Source organism: Monopterus albus, unplaced genomic scaffold (genome assembly GCF_001952655.1).
Source record: "Monopterus albus unplaced genomic scaffold, M_albus_1.0 scaffold105.1, whole genome shotgun sequence".
NCBI classification, from domain to species: domain Eukaryota; kingdom Metazoa; phylum Chordata; class Actinopteri; order Synbranchiformes; family Synbranchidae; genus Monopterus; species Monopterus albus.
The window spans coordinates 591,652-612,424 of record NW_018127985.1 but is presented as its reverse complement, the minus strand read 5'-3'; the positions used below and the strand labels follow the sequence as shown (position 1 = coordinate 612,424).

Here is a 20,773-nt window from a genome sequence, read left to right as displayed (position 1 = left end):
TTCCGGGCATGTCCCACCGGGAGGAGGCCCCGGGGAAGACCCAGGACACGCTGGAGGGACTATGTCTCTCGGCTGGCCTGGGAACGCCGCGGCATTCCCCCGGAGGAGCTGGAGGAAGTGTCTGGAGAGAGGGAAGTCTGGGCATATTTTCTTAGACTGCTGCCCCTGCGACCCGGTCCCGGATAAGCAGGAGAAAATGGATGGATGGATGGATGGATGGATGGAACTCCTGTGGGAGCTCTGTCTCTCTGATCCCAGCACTGTAAGGCCTACCTGTGATCAGACATTCAGTAAACTTTCTGCTGATTTTAAACAGTCCTCTCCTGTCGTCACTTCTCGCGCCTCCAACAAAAGAATTGGGTAAATTTCTAACAAATTAATTTCTAAAAAGACACACTGGTTTACCGACAATGTCAGTAAACATATACTCAGCCTCCTACCGGTTTAGAAAGGCTCTGCTTTCAGAATCAACTTTTCTCTTGGCCATTGTTAGGGGCTAGCTTTGACTTAAAAAGAGGGACCACCACCCCGGTCTGCCAGTCCAGAGGCACTGTCCCCGACCGCCATGCGACATTACAGAGGCCTGTCAGCCAAGACAGCCCAACAACATCCAGAGACTTAAGGTACTCGGGGCGGATCTCATTCACCCCTGGTGCCTTGCCACCGAGGAGCTTCTTGACTACCTCAGTAAAGCAGAACTTGGAATATGCTAAGTGGGTCGAGGTGTGGGTGCAAAACAAGCCAACTTGTCTTTGTTAAAATGTGAATTGGCTGTCTGGTCACAAAGAGATGCAGACATCTAGTCTCTACACAGAACTTACAGCATTCAAAATAAGCAGATTCTGCTTCATTATAGCTGTAAGATATATAAGCAAGGGAAACAAATGTATTAAAATAACCAAAGCTCAGTAGTTCTGGACAATCATCAATACAGCTGTAATATGCATAAACAAATAAGATAAAGTTATGAAAGGTAACTAAAAGGAACTACAGGTATGAGAAGTAACTGAAGCTGATAAAGTAACTATCTTACAGGCTTATTTTTGGAGCTAATGTGGCTGTAATTAAGGAATATAACCTAAGACGGCACTACGAGACAAAACAGCAGGACAAGCTGAAAAATGTGAATGGAGAGCAGAAGCTACAGAAGGCAGAGGAGTTGAAGAGGAATCTGACATTACAGCAGACGTTTTCACCAAAGCAAAATAGCAAGTTTTATTGCGGCAGAGGAGAAAATGAGCCCGGCCATTTACCGAGGAAGAGTTTCTGAAGAGCTGTATGATTAAAGTGTGCGACGTCTTGTGTCCAGACAAAAAGTAGGTGTTTGCAAATGTAAGCCTTAGCAGTGTTAGAAATTAATAAATTAGTCAGATAATTATTAGACTTTAATGTGTTATTAATGCAGTTTATTAAGTATTGATTTCATGTTTGGATTTTGTAAATCTTTTTCTCAAAGCTCTGTCCTTGCATTCAAATAGTCCCTGGTTGCACACAGCTTTTCTCTGCTCATGCTTGAAACTGTACTTCTTCTCACGGATATAATGCTGTTTTCACAAATTTCCCATAGGTTTATTGCAAGAGTATTGTATTAGACTGCATTAGTTTTAACCAGATGTACCTAATAAAACTGCCAATTGAGTGTATATACACAAATATCAGAAATTGAGACTGTACCAGCAGATAATCTAGATTAATTCTGATCAGGACCAGAGCCAAAAAAACCACTCTGTGGAGGGTTGGAAGAGGTAATAGGAGGGAGGAGCATGACTGTTAGTAAACACAGAATGTGTGCGATATGAGACATTGTTCAATCAATCTGGATAGAACTGTGTGAGGAAAGATAATCATTACCCTCACGATCAGTGCTGATGCTCCATGATGATCAATGCTCCAGGGTCTTGCCCTTGAATTCTGCCACGTGTCACTGGTCTAGAGCCATGAGCACTGATTTTAGCAAGCTGGAGGGTGCCCTCAAGAAGTCTGTAGAACTGTCAATGCACTCCTATGTCATGGCCAACTAAATCAGCTAACTGATCCAACTCTATTACTGAGACTGATAACTTGAGACAAGGTTGCTGTTTGTTTGTGCAGTTTTGTAGAGGTGAGACTACAACAACAGTGATATGAACCCTGCATTAAATACACAAATTGATTGTATTTATTTAAAACCCCTAGAGTATAGAGTATCCACATTCATCCAACTAATGCCATGCCACTCCATTAAGCACTCCAATACAAACACAATTATCTATAGTAGGGTTCCAAGACGGCGAGTGATCAGTCGCATTTTGCGACCAAAATTATTTAAGGTGTGACTGACTTTTTTCAAAGTATGGCATCCTATCCTATCATCAGTTTATGCTTCAGTTGAAATATTATAGTCTAACCTTCTTCATCATTCATTCATTTTCTACCGCTTAGTCCCTGAACAGGGTCACGGTGGGGAAGGGGGGGGCGGAGCCAATCCCGGCCGGGCGAAGGCGGGGTACACCCTGGACAGGTCGCCAATCCATCGCAGGGCTAACACATAGACGAACAACCACACACAAACACACTCCTATGGGCAATTTAGAGACACCAATCAACCTAAGCTGCATGTCCTTGGACTGTGGGAGGAAGCCGGAGTACCCGGAGAGAACCCACGTAAGCACGGGGAGAACATGCAAACTCCACACAGAAAGGTCCCAGGTGGGGCCCAAACCCGGAACCTTCTCGCTGTGAGGCAACGGCCCTAACCACTGTGCCACCGTGCTGCCCTTCTTCATCAATGTCATCATTATTGTCATGTTGATTGCTAGGCTATAGAGTGACTCCATATAAAGAAGTGGAAACATGTTCCAGAAGTGATTTCCCCCAGTTATTTTTTTTCCCCCTAAATAATTAGCAAAAAATACAGATTAGTTTGTATTACACTGTAAAACAGAGGTGGTGACACCAAATCTGGCACTGGTACAACCATCCGTGAGATATGGTTCCACCAATGTGAAATATTAGCCTGGAGCCCTGGAGCATAGTATTGAGGTGCTAGAAGAAAATGCACTGCCATTTTTGATATAATTTTACATTTCTACCTACTTAGTATAGTACTATTTAAGAACTATTTACTTAGTACTATTTAAGATCTACTAGTAAGCTTTGCCAAAGATAAAAAAGAAAAGAAAATCAAGGTATAACATACAGTGCCTATGAAAAGTATTCACCCCCTTGGATGTTTTACCCTTTTATTGAACACACCCTCCGGTCCCCCTTCTTGAAATTAGGGACCACCACCCCGGTCTGCCAGTCCAGAGGCACTGTCCCCGACCACCATGCGACGTTGCAGAGGCGTGTCAACCAAATAAATAAATAAATCTCACTGAGGTAGTCAAGATTTAACACCCACACAATGTTAATCCACTCACTAAACCACATTTCCTGCAGAGAGAAAGTTTTACAGATCACACGCTGCTCAGGTACTGAACCTGGTTCAGCTACTTGGGAGGCATCAATGATCACTGCTACACTAAAGATTGACATACTCATGGGCAAACACACACTGATGCATACTCATGCACACTTGTGTTTCTCTTACCTTTGTTGAAAAGGGGTGACATCAGTGTAGAAAGAGGGCATGAAAGAAAAAAAAAAGACAAAAGGTGTGAGACAATAGCAGAAAAATGGACATACAGTATCTGTGTATAACAAGGAGCAGCTACAAGGATACAGTATAGACAAACCTTAGACATACAGTACTTTGAATATACGTACAGACACGTACACAAATATACAATAAATGTCTGCATATACCCAGACAAACTGTACAGGCATTAGGGAATTTGAGAGGCATCCTGCAGCCTGTAAACAGCCAGGCTAAGCGAATCAGCAGAATAACTGTTAATTTCCTGCTCCACTCTACAGTTCAGTGATAAAGAGGAAATTCTGTTGGCAGTCAAGGAAAAACATCCACACAAACAGGACACATACACAGACTGGCAAACACATAGATGAGCAGAATGATTGTTAATTTCCTGCTGTGGTTGTGACAGGTTGATAAACATTGTGGTACATGGTTTGTTAATTTTTTTTCTTTTGCTCATCTCAATTCAAAAGACAAATATACAGGAATATAATAAGAGATCCATGGAAGGTTATTTAAGTCAAGGCCTTTAATGACCCCAGAGAAAGAGTACTCAAATACAATGCATAAAGGTCTACTTGCAAAATTTCAATGGTGCCATGGGTCCTGGAAGCTTGGCATTTTACCACTCTCCACAATGGCCTGATATTTCACTGAAAATTATGCAGACCAGTCTCATGCTTCTCTCAGTCAGAAGGAATCAGTATAGCTCAGTATACTTATCTTTAAGTGCAGGCTTTCACCATCAACCATGCTTTGCATGGCGAACGCTGAACTTGATATTTCACTTTTTAACATTAGCTCCTTCCATTGACAAGCTTGCTAAATGTGGCTTCTAGTGTCTGAAATATTACAGGGAAAGGAGTTGGTAGCAATGTGTCACTTGCAAGCAGTGTCAGTCAGGTTTCACTGACATTTTGTTAAGGGTCCAGATAAGAGTCCACCTACTACTACAGTATGTGAGTATCTGGACTCTAGAGGCTTGTTCACACCCTTAGATGGAACACTGGGATGAATTTTTTATTTGTTAAAAACGTTTGAAATATCCAATAAATTTCGTTGCACTTCATGATTGTGTCCCACTTGTTGTTGATTCTTCACAAAAAATTACAGTTTTATATCTTTATGTTTGAAGCCTGAAATGTGGCAAAAGGTCGCAAAGTTCAAGGGGGCCGAATACTTTCGCAAGGCACTGTACATCAACAGATGCTTGATTGATCTGATGTAATTGAAGCGGGAATGAAAAAAATGATCTCACGGGCCTTGGGTTTGACACGTGTTTTAAAAGATCCCGACTTTATAAAGAGTGGAATAAAACAAATAACTAGAGCTAAAAAAAAAAAAAAAAAGGTTTGATTGGTGGGAGATTATTTCAGACATTAAGTGAAATAAAATCTGTATTATCACTTTGATATTTTACTCACAACGTTTCTTCAGAATATGAAATTTTTATGTTAAATATATCCTTAAACTAAATTATCCAAACCACTTAACCTGTAGAGGGTGGGGGCTGAAGCCACTCCCAGCTGACTGCAGAGAGGTGGGGATATTACTAAAACGGTGCAGATAAATTAAAGACTGTCATACATTTATCCACCCCACATAGGCTGAACCATTGAATTTGCACCTGAATTGAAAAAGCTGTTGCACGGTTCTAATTAAGGGTTGGGGTGCCTCTAATATTAATTTGTTATTCTTTATCTGAAGTGGTCCAAACAAGAGGCGTGTCAGTACATAAAAGATTTTTGTGTGGTCTCTTGTATCCTCGCTCCTGCTTCAAACGCTTCACCATCACCCCAGTCCCCAATAAAACCTCCACCAGTGGACTGGACGACTACAGACCTGTCGCCCTGACATCTGTAGTCATGAAGTCCTTTGAAAGACTGGTGTTGGTCCACCTGAAGGACATTGTAGACCCCCTGCTGGACCCCCTGCAGTTTGCCTAGTGGGCAAATGGGTCAGTGAATGATGCAGTGAACATGGCACTGCATTACATCCCTCAACACCTCAACTCACTAGGGACCTATACACTTCTGCTCGCCATTCAACACTGTCATCCTGGACATCCTTCACTCCAAAATGACCCAGCTCACTGTGCCTGTTCTGTGCTTTCCCTGCTGCTGTTTTCCCTCTACACACACATGCAAATACACACACAAGTTTGAGAGACTCCTCATGTGTTGTATAAACAAGAGATTCTCCTCTGAGTAGTAGCGGTAAAAGATGGGCTCATTTAGGCCAGTGTTTGAGCTGTTCATATGGTCTAAAAGGTGTAAGTAACTACAGTTTTAGTAGTTAAGCTTGTACAAGTAACACAACAGGCTCATACAGTATTTTTTAGACCTGCGCTAAAGTCAATTAAATGTTTCACATGCAGTCGCAAGAAAAAGTCACAGTGCTGCTTGCACTTTCCTTGTTTTCTGCATAAATTGGTCATGAAATATGATACAAATATCAACAAACAATATTTGTAAGCTGATAAAACTATAACAAATGGCATTGTTTTATTTAGGATAGCTTTTTCTTTTAAATAAACTTAACTGAGTGTCTGTTTTTGTTTGCATGTAATTTTTAAAATTTCTATTATAGTTTTGTGTCACATGTACATTGTCAGTTTAATTATTTTTACAAAGTAGATTGAACCGCTTTTTCTAAATATCTTTGGGTTATCAGACTACGTTTCTCTCTAGAGTAGTTTTGCTCTAGTTTAACTTGTTAGTGTGAAGTAACTGATAGTTTGCAAAGCTACATTTTTAAATTAGGTCTCCCAACACTGTACCTGTACTAGCACGACTACTACTACAAATAATCATCACGTCTCCGGCGGAGTAGCTCGGAACTGCATTTCGCCAACTGACCCTTTTCGCTTGTCGTAGTCACATGTTCAGACCCGGTAGCAAGGAGGACACGCCGCTGGCTGACATCCCAACGGAAACACTGGGCCTGGTTCGGATTTTGTTTTATGTCTGGTTTTGGTGTTAACCTGCGTCTGTGGACTGTGACGTCATGTCGACGGTCGGTTGTGTACCTGGGCAGTTTGATGATGCAGAGGAAGCCAGGTGAGACGAGCTTACAGGTGATTCTGGTTTTACTGGGCTTTAGCGTGTTGTTTGAATCCAGAGGCGACATCAGGTTCGCTTGTTCACCGGGTTCAGGTGATTTACTGACGTAACGACAACAGGCCCATTGTTTTAAACACCATTGGTCAAGTTGGTCAAACGGTCTCAAAATGTGCAAGTTAAATATTTTTCACTGGACTACTGCAACGCCCTGTATGCTGGTCTGTCTCAATCCCTGCTCCAGAAGTTGCAACTGGTCCAAAATGCTGCGGCTCGATTGTTGTCCAACACCCCCAAATATGCCCACATTACCCAGGTTCTCCGCTCATTACACAGGCGGCCAGTACTGTGGAGATGGCAGTTTAAGGTGGTGTTATTCGTTTTTAAGCCCATTCACGGACTCGCTCCGCCGTACCTCTCGGACTTGTTCTCCGTTTATGCTCCGCGCAGAGCTCTGCGTGAGGGTCCCACAGTCGCGATATAAGAAGTGGGGCGACCGGTCCTTCGCTGTCCACGGCTCCAGACTGTGGAATTCTGTGCAGCAGGAGCTCCGGAGAAAAAGCGATTTAGCGATTTTTAAATCAGTTTTAAAAACCTACCTTTTAAACAGGATTTTGCGTGTGATGCTTAAATGTTCTTTACTATCCCATAGAGGCAATGATATGCTATTTATAATTTTGTATAGAATGTTTTAGGTGTTTTAATTTTGCTAGTTCTTACTGTACAGCACTTTGTGCTCAGATGAGTTGTAAAGTGCTTTATAAATAAAGGTTGTTATTATTATTATATTATTGTTTAGTTTGTTTACCAACATGGCTGTCGGTCTTATCCCTGTTCAGTCACACTGGTTATGGTGCCATGAAATATGGTAAGACAACATGCTGAGTACCTTTCTATCCTCCTTTATTGTCCTACTAGGATTATTTTGCAAATATTAATGATTAATAACAGAACAATTGTATGTCAGCCTACTTATAGGTTGGGGCAGCTGTGGCTCAGGAAGTAGAGTGATCCACACAGTCTTAAAAATCTGCATACGCCATTTTTGTGTTTTTTGTACATGTAAACTTTTAGTATGGATACATGCTCAGTTTTATAAATGAGGCTTCAGGTCTAAGTTCACCTGATTTATGAAGGTGACTGTGGATCTGGGAGCCCCCATGTCAGATCTTCTGTTTATTTTTCTGTGGTCTGCAGCGATCAGTCAGAGCTGTTGGCTGTACAGAGTCAGATCACTGATGGCACTCTGCAGCCTTCATCACACCGACAGGAAGAAGACAGCGAAGAAGAAGAAGAAGAAGAAGAAGCTGATGATGATGATGAAGATGATGAAGAGTGGGCGTGGCATTCAGCAGTTTTTTTAACAGGACGACTCTGAACTGTCAGGTCTGATCAGTCTAATAAATCAGAATGATTATTAATAGATCAGTTAATAGGTTAGTTTGTTAATTAGCTGATTTCATTTGCTTGTTTTCAGTCCAACAGACAGAGTCCCTTAAATAAAATGCTGCCATCATCAACTCCATCTGATAAAGCTCTCAGGAAATACGAGCACAAAATCAACCTGGGTAATTCTAGACCTAGTTCTAACCCGGTCTATAAAACCAAATCTGGACCTTCACACAGTATCTGAAGACATCTGGATTAATTTTATGATGTTGTTAAACAACAGCTTTCTTCTCTTAATGAATAAATACAAGTTCATAAATGTTGCCATTGTCCTGATCAGATCTTTGTTTCTGTTTCAGATAAACTGAATTACGCCGACTCGGTGATCAATAAAGTGACAATGATGCAGAAACAGAAAGATGCTGACATGTATGTCAGATTTTATTTGAATGCTGTTTTCAGTGTATATCATGTGACTGATGTGAGTGATATCATCATTGGCTGCTCTCCTCAGGTACAGAGTGAAGGACAAATCAGATCGAGCTACAGTTGAGCAGGTGAGTGTCACATGAAAACTCTTTTATTTAGAAAGGGCTGTACAGGAAGTCTGAGGATGATGAGATAAATTCAGAATAAAATGATTAAAATCAAAGACTCAAAGAGAAGCTGAAGCATAAAGATTAAGACCCGAAGGATCAATAACCAGCAGATATTATTGATTGTTTCTTCTTCTGCAGGTTTTAGATCCTCGGACTCGAATGATTCTGTTTAAGATGCTGAGTCGAGGGGTGATCTGTGAAATCAGTGGCTGCATCAGCACAGGGAAGGAGGTCGGACGTCACTGATCAATACATTGATTTATACTGATCAATACTGTTCATGATGTTTATATATGTAGAGCTATCAGGCACATCTGCTGTCACCTGTGAACAGCAGAGCTGTAACTAATGATCATGTTCACTATTGATTAACAGGCACATTATTTTCTCTGTTATTCTGTTGATCATTTTGGCTATAATGTGGAAAATTGGTATTTACACTTTTTCTCTGTTTTGTCCAAAAGCAAGTGTTTAATTTTCTGTTGCATGACAAAAGCAGTATTTGGCCTTTGCACTTTAAAATGATTATTTTGTTAAAGGTGAGAAATGTTGCGCTCAACTGCAGAAGGGCTGCACACCCAAATCTGCTAAGTCATTAAAAAATTTTTTTTATCAAGCATGTATAAGCACAGGGGGAGAAATGACTTTTCAGGTTGGCTGAAAAAGACATAGAAAAAAATCAACTGGACTTGGTTTTAGGTAGCAGACGTTTCACCTCTCATCCAAGAGGCTTCATCAGTCCTGCCCAACTGGTGGTAATCAGGAGATATTTATCTCCATCAGTGGTGTTTCATTCCTTCCACGGCCAACAATGTCCCCTAACGACTAAGTCGTTATAGCCCAGTATCGGTGAGAGTTGTTGTCTGTTGTTGAACCCTCACCTGTGGACCGATGCCTATGGTCCTGGTGTGAATTGGGGTGGAAATGTTTGGGCAGAGATCTCAAAACAGAGTTGTAGATGGATGACAAGTTGTGTCTGAGTCCACCACCCCTATTTAGTGAGGGGTGTTCTATTTGGACAAAAATAGCTTCCTTGACTCCTCTCTCAAAACAGTGATGTTCTCTGGAGAGGATCTGGACTTCACTGTCCTCAAAAGAATGTCCTTTGTCCTTCAGGTGGAGGTGGACTGCTGACTCTGGTCCACTTGTGTTGGGCCATGCGTCTGGGTAGCGGCTGTTTAGTTTCACCAATGTACAAGTCGTTACACTCCTGACTACACTTAATTGCATACACCATATCACTCTGTTTATGTCTGGGTGTTTTGTCCAGTGGACCAGTCTTTGCGAAAGATCTTTTTTAACTTCTGATAAACCAGCCACATAAGGGATGACAGTGTTATCCCCTCTTGTTTCTCCCTGTTGGTGTTGGGCCTCTTCCTTGCTTTGGTGAAGGCCCTCTTGGGGTATCCACAAGCCCTAAGGGAGTTCTGGATGTGTAGTTTCTCCTTCTTGGTCCCTTCTGCAGTTGTGGGCACTTCCTCTGCCCTGTGATTTAAAGTTCTGATGACTCCCAGTTTGTGTTGAAGTGGATGGTGTGAGTCAAAAAGCAGGTACTGGTCTGTGTGTGTAGGGTTCCGATATACTTCTACCTTCAGGCTTCTGTCAACATCCTACCGCACAGTCCAAAAAGGCCATCTTTGGCATCCTCACGAGTGAACTTGATGTTGATATCCACAGAGTTGATATGCTTGGTGAAAGCCTCTACCTCCTGGGTCCTGATTTTAACCCATGTGTCATCCACATAGCGGAACCAGTGGCTGGGAGCGGTACCAGTGATGAAGCCTCTCGGATGAGAGGTGAAAACTATACCTAAAACTAAGTCCAGTTGATTTTTTTCAGCTTACTATGACCTGGATGACTGGGAATCTGCACAGACGATTTTTCAGGTTACTGCCTCTGTGTGCTGCTGCCACTTTTCCTATACCAACACACTTAAGTTGGACTGAAAGACTGTTGCACACTGAAGAAGGTAGAACTGAAGCGTTTGTGGGTTTTCTCCCTCTGTGCTGATACTTGCATGATGGAAAAACTAAGAGAAGCTTGTTTGTGGAGTTTGGTAGGCAGACCTTCTGTTTTCTTTGTGCCAGTGATTCATTTGTTTAAACAGTTCCTGATTTTCTTTACTTTCTGTCAGAAACAAACGTTTATGACGCAGCAGCTGTTTGTGTTTTAAGGAAGAAACCTCAGTTTTTGAACATCACTGGGTAGTTTCCATGGCAACAGTTGACTGACAGATGAGCTCTACATTTCACTGTACAAATACAGTGTTGCCTAGAAACCACAGTGCTCTTCAGTTTGTATTTTACTCAAGAAGTAACAGGTAGTTAGCCTAGCTTGCTAACATTAGTAGTGAAAAACAGCTTTTCATTCCAACAATAAGCTAACATTATTGTCACAATGTGGTGACGATAAAAAGTTACTGCAGTCCACAAAGGTAACCTCTGCATCAGAGTACATTACACAGTGACTCAAATCATGACACAGAAAAACCTTCATCCAGAGTCTTAGAGTAACATACATAGTAACAGTAGCATATGAAATCATTGTAACGTACAGAGTAACATGTGGAGTAATGTTTGAAGTCATAGAACCATAAACATACAAAGTAATCTTGCTCCTGTCAGATGGAAGGAACTGGTATGAGATTCACGGACAGGGCCTGGATGAACTGGTCTCATGTTTTTCAGGCGAATGTTTATTATGCCAGCACCTCAGCAGGAGACGGCAGGGCCATCAAGATCTACAAGACCTCCATCCTGCTGTTCAAAGACCGGGACAAATACGTCAGTGGAGAGTTCAGGTCAGTCCCACCACAGAGGAAGAGTTCAGGGAGACTGTAGGCATTTCTCAGTACAAAGTATGTCAAGTTTAGACTACTTGGGTGTCTGAATTGAGAAGTTAGGGACTTGGGGGCCAAACTTCTGAGGAAGTGAGGAGACGGTATGCCCAGTGTGCAATTGGGACACCAGTGTCCTTTTTGACAGGTTGTACTCTGCTCTGTACGAGATGTAGCTGCCTGCATTTTGGAGCTAGTGTGGTCCTCTAGTGCAGGGGTGGGCAATTAATTTTCCCAAGGGGCTACATGAGAAACTTGTCGAGGGCCAGACCAATACACCTACAGTTCTGCCCAATATGTATCTCTTCATAAAAACTGTAAATGAAATATTACAATGAAATGTGGACAAAAGAATACCACTATTTAATGAACATTCACAAAAACAGTTTCAAAAATGTGCAAAACGAGCATTCATTAACTACACAAAATATCAAGTATTTTAAAGACCAGCATCACATTAACTTCACACATAAAGCAATAAATGCACCCAGCATTGTTTGTTTGCTTTACCTCAGTTATTTGCTGTTGTTCAGTGAGAGCAGTCTAGCCTGTTTTAGGCTTGAACAAATCGACCCTTCTCGTTACATTTCACCTGGAAAGGGGCACATTCACGAATGCTTCTTTTTTTCTACAGGCGTATTATTGCTGCAGAGTCCACCGAACATTCTTTGACAAACTCCCCATCGGAGAATAGCTTGCTGTTTTTGGCAATTTTGTGGGATATCACAAAGCTCGTCTTGACTGCCGCATCCCTTGATGTGTGAGCTTTGGTAAAAAAAAAAAAAAAATCCTTGCTGCATTTGCAGTTTAGCTAGCAAAGAATCAGACATCCGTGCCTGTTACACATCAGTCAAGTCTTTGTACTTCTCTGCATGTTTTGTCTCGTGATGGCGATTCAAATTATAATGATCCTTAAACACCAGTATCTGTTCTCCACAAACTAGGCACACAGTTTTACCTTTGACATCAGTAAATAAATACTTGGAAGTCCATACCTTTTTAAAAACACTGCATTCTGAATTAATCTTGTCTTTTTTTTCAGACTAGCTGACATCTTTAAAAGCTAAAGCAAGCAGTCCAACACGTTAGCCAATACATTCAAATGAGGGTGCCTAAGGTCACATGAGAAAAAACCCTAATTTAGCAGTTCCTTCAAAATAAAATGAGTGCAGTTGTATTGCATGCACATATTACTGTAAAATATTTACACCGACTTTTAATTTACTGATGACTTCATGCGTGCCCATTCAGGGAGAGCCAGAGGGCCGGATGTGGCCCGCGGGCCCAGGTCTGCTCTAGTGAGTACTCGCATGTCTGAAACATCAGAGCAGAATTCTTTTTTGGCATTATTTGGATAGACTGACCACATCTTCTACATCTAAATAGTTACTTTATTGACTGGAAAAACTCAAAAGCGACATAACAGTCCTTGAACCTGGTTCTAAATCTCTGCCGTCACTGCTAGCTTGCATGCAGTGTGTTCTGGGATACTTGGCTGCCCCGAGTTCACACAAGTCAGCTCCCAAAGCATCCTTGATAAAATGGACGAGTAAAAACACTTCTGGTTATTACATCTGCCAAGGGTGGGGGTTATGTTTTTGCTGGCATTTGATTGATTTTTAACAAGTAAAATCAAAAAGTAATGAACATATTTGGATAAAATGTGTTGGAGAGGTAGGGTACAGCCCACGGAACAGTCAATTAGATTTTGGTGCTGATCTGTCTCATAATTTGGATACAGGAATATTTGTACAGATTTTTTTTCCCCACTGTGAGTTCTAGAAAGGCTGCTTCACTGTATGTGAGCCCCCTTGTGGCCAAAGTGCATGGCTGCACTGCTGCTCTCTTTGAGCACATACCGGAGACAAAGCCCTGGGTCAGTGACAGCTGCCCATTCATTGTCAGTGTAAACTGAGTGCTGTCACTCAGCCCACCCCACTGTGTGAGACAGGAACTGGAGGAGCCCAGCGAGACCATGGCCCACAGCTGGGGAGAGATCTGCTCAATGCAGCGACAGCCGGGCAAGAGCCTGGTGGCAGAGATTTGGAGCCAGGCTCAAAGCTGTTCTCATTTTCATCTGTAAGACTGGTTTTACACCACTTTATTAGGTTGTGACACACTTTCAGGTGACACAGTAACCACTTAGACTGAGAACATATGGTCAGTCTATCCAGGTAATGGCAATTCAGAATTTGTTCTGATGTGTTCGGTTATATGAGTGCTCCTTATCTGACCAAGCTAGCTGTGTTAGCAGGCAGCTATTTCTAGTTCAGAGCCCAGCAGTCTGTTGGCGAGGACGCTGCTGTTCCAGCTGCACATTATAGCCATATGATGTCATCACCTCTTTGTCTGCAGTCCACTCACTGAAGTCCCCGTTTTACCCCTAAACCAACAAGTGAACGTCTGTCGTTTTTCTTGAATATCTTTTAAACTAATAATCATGTCGGTGTCATTCCAAATGCCAGAAGCAGGTTTTTATGGTCAAGCAGCCATATTATGAGGGTCAGACTTTCATGGGAATGTTGCTCTTATGGCATCATGAGAAAACAGAGTTGCCCCTTGGTGGAGCTTGCGTTCTTTGAGTGCCATCTTATTGAACCTGTACTTGGCTGGATGCAGATTTTGAATTGAAACATTCTGGGCTGTGTCTGATGTTTCACTAGTCTACAAGAACACAAGAATAGAAGAGAATGCAGACTGATTAAGGCACTGTGTTTTTAGTTTCAGTCACTGTTCTCCTTATTCTGCAGGTTCCGTCATGGTTACTGTAAAGGAAACCCCAGGAAGATGGTGAGAACCTGGGCAGAAAAGGAGATGAGGAACCTTATCAGGTCAGAGCCTTTTATTTACACACAGAACTCTGTAGAATCAGATCTGATAGAACAACCCCAGTAGAACCTAGTGGAACCTGATTTGATAGAGCAAACCCATCAGAACCCAGCAGAACATGAGTTGATGGAACAACCCAAGTAGAAACCAGTAGACCCCTACAGAGCCTGATTTGATAGATGAACTACAGTAGAACCCAGTGGAACCTGATTTGATGGAACAAGTCAAGTTTATTTATATAGCACAATTAAAATCAACAAGAAGTTGGTCAAAGTGCTTTATAGAAAGACAGATGAAAAGACACAGCATTGTGATCCAGGACTAGAAAACAGAAAGTACAAGTGGTTTGAACCAGACCAAAAAAACCCTTAACATTGATAAGAAGCAATGGAATAAAAATAAGTTTTAAGTTGACATTTAAAAACAGAGAGATGATTTCACATAAATATGGAGAGGAAGCTTATTCCACAATGTAGGTGGTACAAAAGAAAAGGCATGCAATGTACATCTCTAGATTTTAGACGGACCTTCGGGACCACTAGAGGCATCTGGTCCTCAGAGCTAAGCATTCTAGTGGTTCTACAAGACAAAGTTTCAGTGGTAAATACAGTTGGTCATCTGCATAACAGTGGAGAGAAATACCATTTTCCTGGTGACCAAGCCCAGTCAACCCTGGTAGAGCCCAATGGAACCTGATAAGATGAAGCTTAATCCCATGATGGGAGCAAAGGGAGAGAAACAAGGCACTCAATGTTAAGAATCACATGTAACAGATAAGGTGTCATCAATATAAACAGCGTTGCTATAATAATAAAAAGTAAGACTGTAAGTCATGTCTTCTCGATCCACTGAAATAAATGCCTGAGTATTTATCAGATATAAAAAATTTGATGGCTTCAAATTTTTTGGATTTTAATGAAAAGAAGACTGAAAGGAGGTTGTGGAGCCCAGAATATTGACTCAGGGCATTTAGATCTTTTTAGTAAACTTACTGTCAAAAACATGGGTGTTAGTATGAACTGTGACTTAAAAGTTTGATAAACAGGTTAATTCTGTTGTTAAAGCTAGATCTTTCATCTCAGACATCTGTTGACAGTCAAACAGTTAATTTTGAAAAGCTTGTAAATGCTTTTAGTTCTAGTCGTATTGACTGTTGTAACTCTGTTTACATGGGTATAAACCAAATGTCTTTAGATCATTTACAATCGGTACAAAATGCCATAGCCCATTTGCTGACAAGTACTCGCCAACGTGAGCACATTCCACCTACCCTTGCTTCATTCCATAGTGCACACGGGTATACTGAGCATTCACAGTTATTCACTTTGTGGTGTGCGAGGTCAGCTGGGGGGCGTCAACTTATTCACCAATCGTTCTCAAGAGCAACTTTGTTCGTAAAACCCACTTATGAAGTTTTCACCAAGATTCTGGCATTCACCAGTGTTTTTCAGTGTGAGTATGTGTACGTTAGAATTAGGAACCGCATTACGTAAAAATCAAACACGTTTAAGTGCAGACCTTTGTTTTTAATTTCCGTTAATTTCTTTAAGTGTCTCTCGGATATTGTGGCCAGTGTGTCAGTGTTTGGTTGTCCAGCATCTGAGACCAGACTCAGGGTGTTTGAAGCGACCTGGCTGCCAACATGGAGGTCTGCTAAGCCGACGGCCCACCCGAGAGCCGTGCACAGCGCTGATGCTCTGGTCCAGCTCAGATCACTCTGGGCCAGCCGGTCAGCGTCTCTCTTCTGTTTGTTTTGTTGCCAAAATTGAAGTCAAAAATCTTTTTATTTCATTGGCTGTGTCCTTCTCCTTATACAGTGTTTCTGGCTTTCTCAGCTTCTCTTTGGCATTTCTGTGTGAGGTGTGTGCATGCGACCCTGCAGTCTCATGCCTTTTTATGGGCATGGCAGGGCGTTAACCTATGCTAATTAGGAATGACTGGCACAAGCTTTCAACTTACGAACACACGAGTTTCTTCAATGTAAGAACACAGGTGCGAACAATTCTGCGGTTTATCAAGGCGAAACCTTTCTTAAGAACAACCCACCAAGAGATTTAAGAAAACACTTAGAAAGCTGCTGGTAAATAAGACCCACTGTTGGTCGTACAGCCTGGAACGAAGGACCTGTGATAACGCTCCGTCACGTACTTAAGGTGGAGCAGTCAGTTACCGACAGAGATAGAACAGTCTGTTCTGATAGAACAACCCCGGTAGAACCCAGTTCGGCCCAGCAGACCTTGGTCTGATAGAGAAAGTGACCGTGTTTGTGTGTGTGTGTGTCTCAGGCTGCAGACAGGAGGAATCACAAGGCCACACCCGATTCGAAGTCATGTTCTGCTGATGAGCTTCATAGGAAAGGACAATATGTAAGAACCAGTCATTCAATGATCAGAGTGATCTGTGATGTGTGCAGATTAATTATGACTATCATCTCTCCTGTATTGTTCACCTCGCCTGTATTGATCGATCAGGCCGGCTCCTCTGCTGAAGAACGCTTCATTGTCAGAGTTGAAGGCTCGTGAACTCTACCTGCAGGTTCTGCAAAACATGAGGAAAATGTTTCAGGATGCTCGACTTGTCCACGCTGACCTCAGCGAGTTCAACATGCTGTAAGAGACGACGACCACTATAGATAGAAACCCTTCAAAGTAAAACTTCTTCTGAATCTTAACACGGTTCTTTAAAATTAATGTCTAAACAGCTCTGGTTCTCTGTCAGTCAGGTGTGTCAGATGGACCTTTTTTATTTTTGCAAGTCCAGTACAGAACGAGTCCAGGACAGATTTAGCCCAGCTTAGCTTAGGGGAAACTGTTCCATTAAAAGAGTAAAAAAAAAAAATCTGCCTTTCAACAGCCCCAGGTCTGTCTAATTTACTTGCATGTTGTTTATTAAGGAGATACAGCAGCTTCAGGCAGTAGCACCATTTACCAGGAGATTGTGGAAAGTTTGACCCTCCTTCAAGGCGGCTTTTTTGATTAAGTTCAGCTGGAAAACTGCGGGCATGTGTCCCTTTTACGCAGCTGCTGGAATCCTGGTATTAGTGGTGTGATACTTCTTGTGACGTCCATGTACTTTGTGGCCGATTTGAAGATGAACAAACACATCATTATCGGATTTTGTTTGATGTATTTATAAATGGGAAGTGGGAATTACAGTAGCCTACTCCATTCATCTGGTTTCAGGTCTGTGTCTGTCTGAGGGCAGAACAGACAGCTGCATTCACACAAAGTCCTCACGGGGCTGCGCTGAGGGGTGGCTGTGTTTATTCCTGCTTTAGAATGTAACCACAGTGAAACAATCACACAATATAGTTTCATTTCTGTGATTCATATTGTCCTCAATGACACTGCGCTCTCTCCTCATTCACTCTCTAGCTCTCTCTCACATACAGACCTCAGACCCCCTATTTTGCCTTGTTCTGTTTATATAGGAGATTGGGTGAACTCGTCTTAGCAAAATACTAACTCTCATTGTGGCATTTTGGAGGTAACGTCGACCCTCCAGGACAGAACGGTAGGGCAGAAAACGCATTGAATGGGCAGTGTAAAGGGCCTAGTGTCTCTGAAGTCCTGGACTCTCAGTGAGGTTGTTGGTTTGATTCTGTTAAATAAACCCAGCTGACTCCAACATGTTGGATGGCTACTTTAATGTCAAAAACAACTCAGGAAAGGAAAATCTGAAGGTCTTCTCTGCCATTAAAGACCACCAGTCAGTTTTTCTCACCTGCCTGCAGGTATCACAACGGAGACGCTTACATCATTGACGTGTCACAGTCGGTGGAGCACGACCACCCTCGTGCTCTCGAGTTCCTCAGGAAGGACTGCAGCAATGTCAATCGTAAGATTCTGCTGTTTCTGCTGTGTTGGTGTTGATGCTGTTTCTCTAAGATGAACCCTTCTTGTTTGAATGAAATTCTGCATGTCCAGATCAAATCTGTGCCTTTATCTCCAAGAGTTCTTTGTGAAGCACGGTGTGGCGGTGATGACTGCCAGAGAGCTATTTGACTTCATCACTGACCCATCAATCACCTGCCACAACATCGATCAGTACCTGGAGAAGGTGTGAACACTTCCTGTATGTAACACAGTGTTATTTACCAAAGCTGCCTCACAAACAAGACATAAAAAAACTGATGAGAAATGGGGATAAACAAGATAATGCACTAAAAAGACTGTTCATGTGTTTATTTGCTTGTTTGTGTTTCTGTGATTGGTCATCCAGGCAATGGTGATCGCAGCTGAGCGCACGTCAGAGGAGCGGTCGGATCAGGACCGAGTGGATGAGGAGGTGATGAAAAAGAAAACAAACATGGTGTTTACAATAATAAACACCTGTCTGTGAGGGACTCTGACCTTTGACATCTCTGTGTTCCCCTGCCAGGTGTTTAAGAAGGCCTACATCCCCCGCACTCTGACGGAGGTGAGTCATTACGAGCGAGACATTGACCTGATGAGGACAAAGGAGGAAGAGTCGGCCATCAGCGGACATGATGACAACGTAAGACAACAGACACCATTAGAGACATAGGGGCATATTTACTAAACCTGTTGCTAATCACCAACAGCTGCACAAAACAATGTGGCAGTTTTTCAGTTTTGTGGTGTATTTACCAACACTAATGATGTAAATGACCACAGCTGCACGTGTGGGCCGAGAGGAAGCGCAGGAGAAAGTCTAAGTGACTTTAATATGGTTGAAGAAATCAAACATATTTCTTATTTCAGGGCTGTAGTCATTCAGTCTCCTGCCAGTCAAATCAACTTTTATTTTGTTCAGTAACTCTGGTTGGATCTGAAAGCCTGTACAAGTCCCTCGCGCTCTCCTCTGCCGAGCGGTGCGATTTACAAATGCCCTCTTTTTTTGTCAGACGTGTTGGTAACTCCACTGAGATCTAAGAAGACTGACAGCTGACTGCAGCACTGCACATCGTACTGCTTTCTCCTGACGTTGCATTTCAGCCACAGTTTCCTCTGTCACAGCCATGGTAAATCAGGTGCTGAGAGTATATGTATAAATTTCCATTCTCTCCTCCCTGATTTTTGCGTCCCTGAACCGGGAACACCTTAAAATACACGCATGAGGCCAAACACACAAATTCCTGCATTGCTGCATCTCTTGTTCTTCCACCACAAACCCCCACTGTGACTCCTTAGTCAATAAGAACACATACAGTTTCACTGTTTAGCACCAGAAAAGGAACTGCAGATCCTTAGTAAATATCCCCCAGAGCGTAGAGAGAGGGAGACAGCAGCGCCAGCATGTCTTATAGAGGGGCAGACAGGATGAGCAGATCTTGGCTCCTGTTTTTAAATGCCTGAAATCCTGTGGATTTAAACAGTTCAGCCATTGTTATTGTGTGTTTTATTGTGACTCTGGTCTGGGGTTTGTCACAGAAATGCATGTCATGGCAGAGATGAGTAAAACCATAAATAATGGTGATTTCTTCTGTTCAGGTGCTGTATCAGACGCTGACCGGACTGAAAAAGGATCTGTCCGGAGTTCAGACGGTATGATTTCTTCACACTTTCTGCTTCTACAGTTAGCTTAGCATAGCTTCACTTATCCTTGTCTCCCCAGGTTCCTGCTCTCCTGGAGGATGAGCACTCTTCATCAGAGGAGGAGGGCAGTGATGATGAAGAAGATGATCAGCAGGAGCAGAGTGAGGAAACCCAGATAGAGAAAAAGGTTTTTATAAATTTACATCCTCATATCCTTGTCCTCTGACTGGAAGGTTTTTTCCTGGGTCAGAGTCTTTGGTCTATAGATAGATAAATAGTACGGACTGAAACGCCGATCTTAAAGCGAGTACAAGTAATGATCAGTGTGTGGAATTTGTCTTATTTTTGTATGCAGTATAAATTTACATCATGAAATCTGAGACACAATGAAAAGGTCCTGAGGTTTGTTTCTGAAATTGAAAATGATTTTCTTTCAGGAGAGAAAGAAGATGGTGAAAGAAGCTCAGAGAGAGAAAAGAAGGACGAAAGTCCCGAAACATGTGAAGAAGAGGAAAGAGAAGGTGGCCAAGATGAAGAAGGGCCGATGATGATTTCCTGGTGGACTTCCTTTGTGTCACGACTGCATCGACCCCCATAAACATGAAACCAGATTGAACACAGCGACTTGAATGAAGACAGTCAATCACAGCTCACATCTGTCCTGTCCTGCCCTTACTGTTTTTTCTAGAGCTTGAAGACCACGTGATGTGGTTGAAAGCTCTGGAAGAAGCTTCAGATTGATATGCGGCCCTGATTGGTTCAAATACAACCTATAACGAAGATAGCAAATCACCACACTCAGTTACCTGTGCTGCAGGTGTGAAGCTGTAACCGAGCGGATTGACATCATCAGTTGTTAATAAAACAACTGTCAACATGTTTCCATCTTCATGTCATTTTTAAAATTATTTAATGTTATCACAATGGAGACGCTTACGTCATTGACA

The 20,773-nt window shown here is 42.3% G+C and overlaps 1 protein-coding gene across 1 annotated transcript; it reads left to right on the top strand.

Moving 5' to 3' along the window:
• The first annotated feature begins 6,438 nt into the window (after window positions 1-6,438).
• On the top strand, window positions 6,439-20,705 carry riok1 (RIO kinase 1 (yeast)). The gene is given in 17 exon segments (XM_020610354.1): window positions 6,439-6,675; window positions 7,873-8,056; window positions 8,129-8,243; window positions 8,424-8,493; window positions 8,579-8,621; window positions 8,802-8,894; window positions 11,351-11,463; window positions 14,250-14,330; window positions 16,614-16,694; window positions 16,800-16,937; window positions 18,062-18,165; window positions 18,281-18,387; window positions 18,550-18,615; window positions 18,709-18,825; window positions 19,782-19,835; window positions 19,906-20,013; window positions 20,264-20,705. Coding segments are annotated over 17 exon segments (1,638 nt in total). The 5' UTR covers window positions 6,439-6,622; the 3' UTR covers window positions 20,375-20,705.
• Window positions 20,706-20,773: the final 68 nt, after the last annotated feature.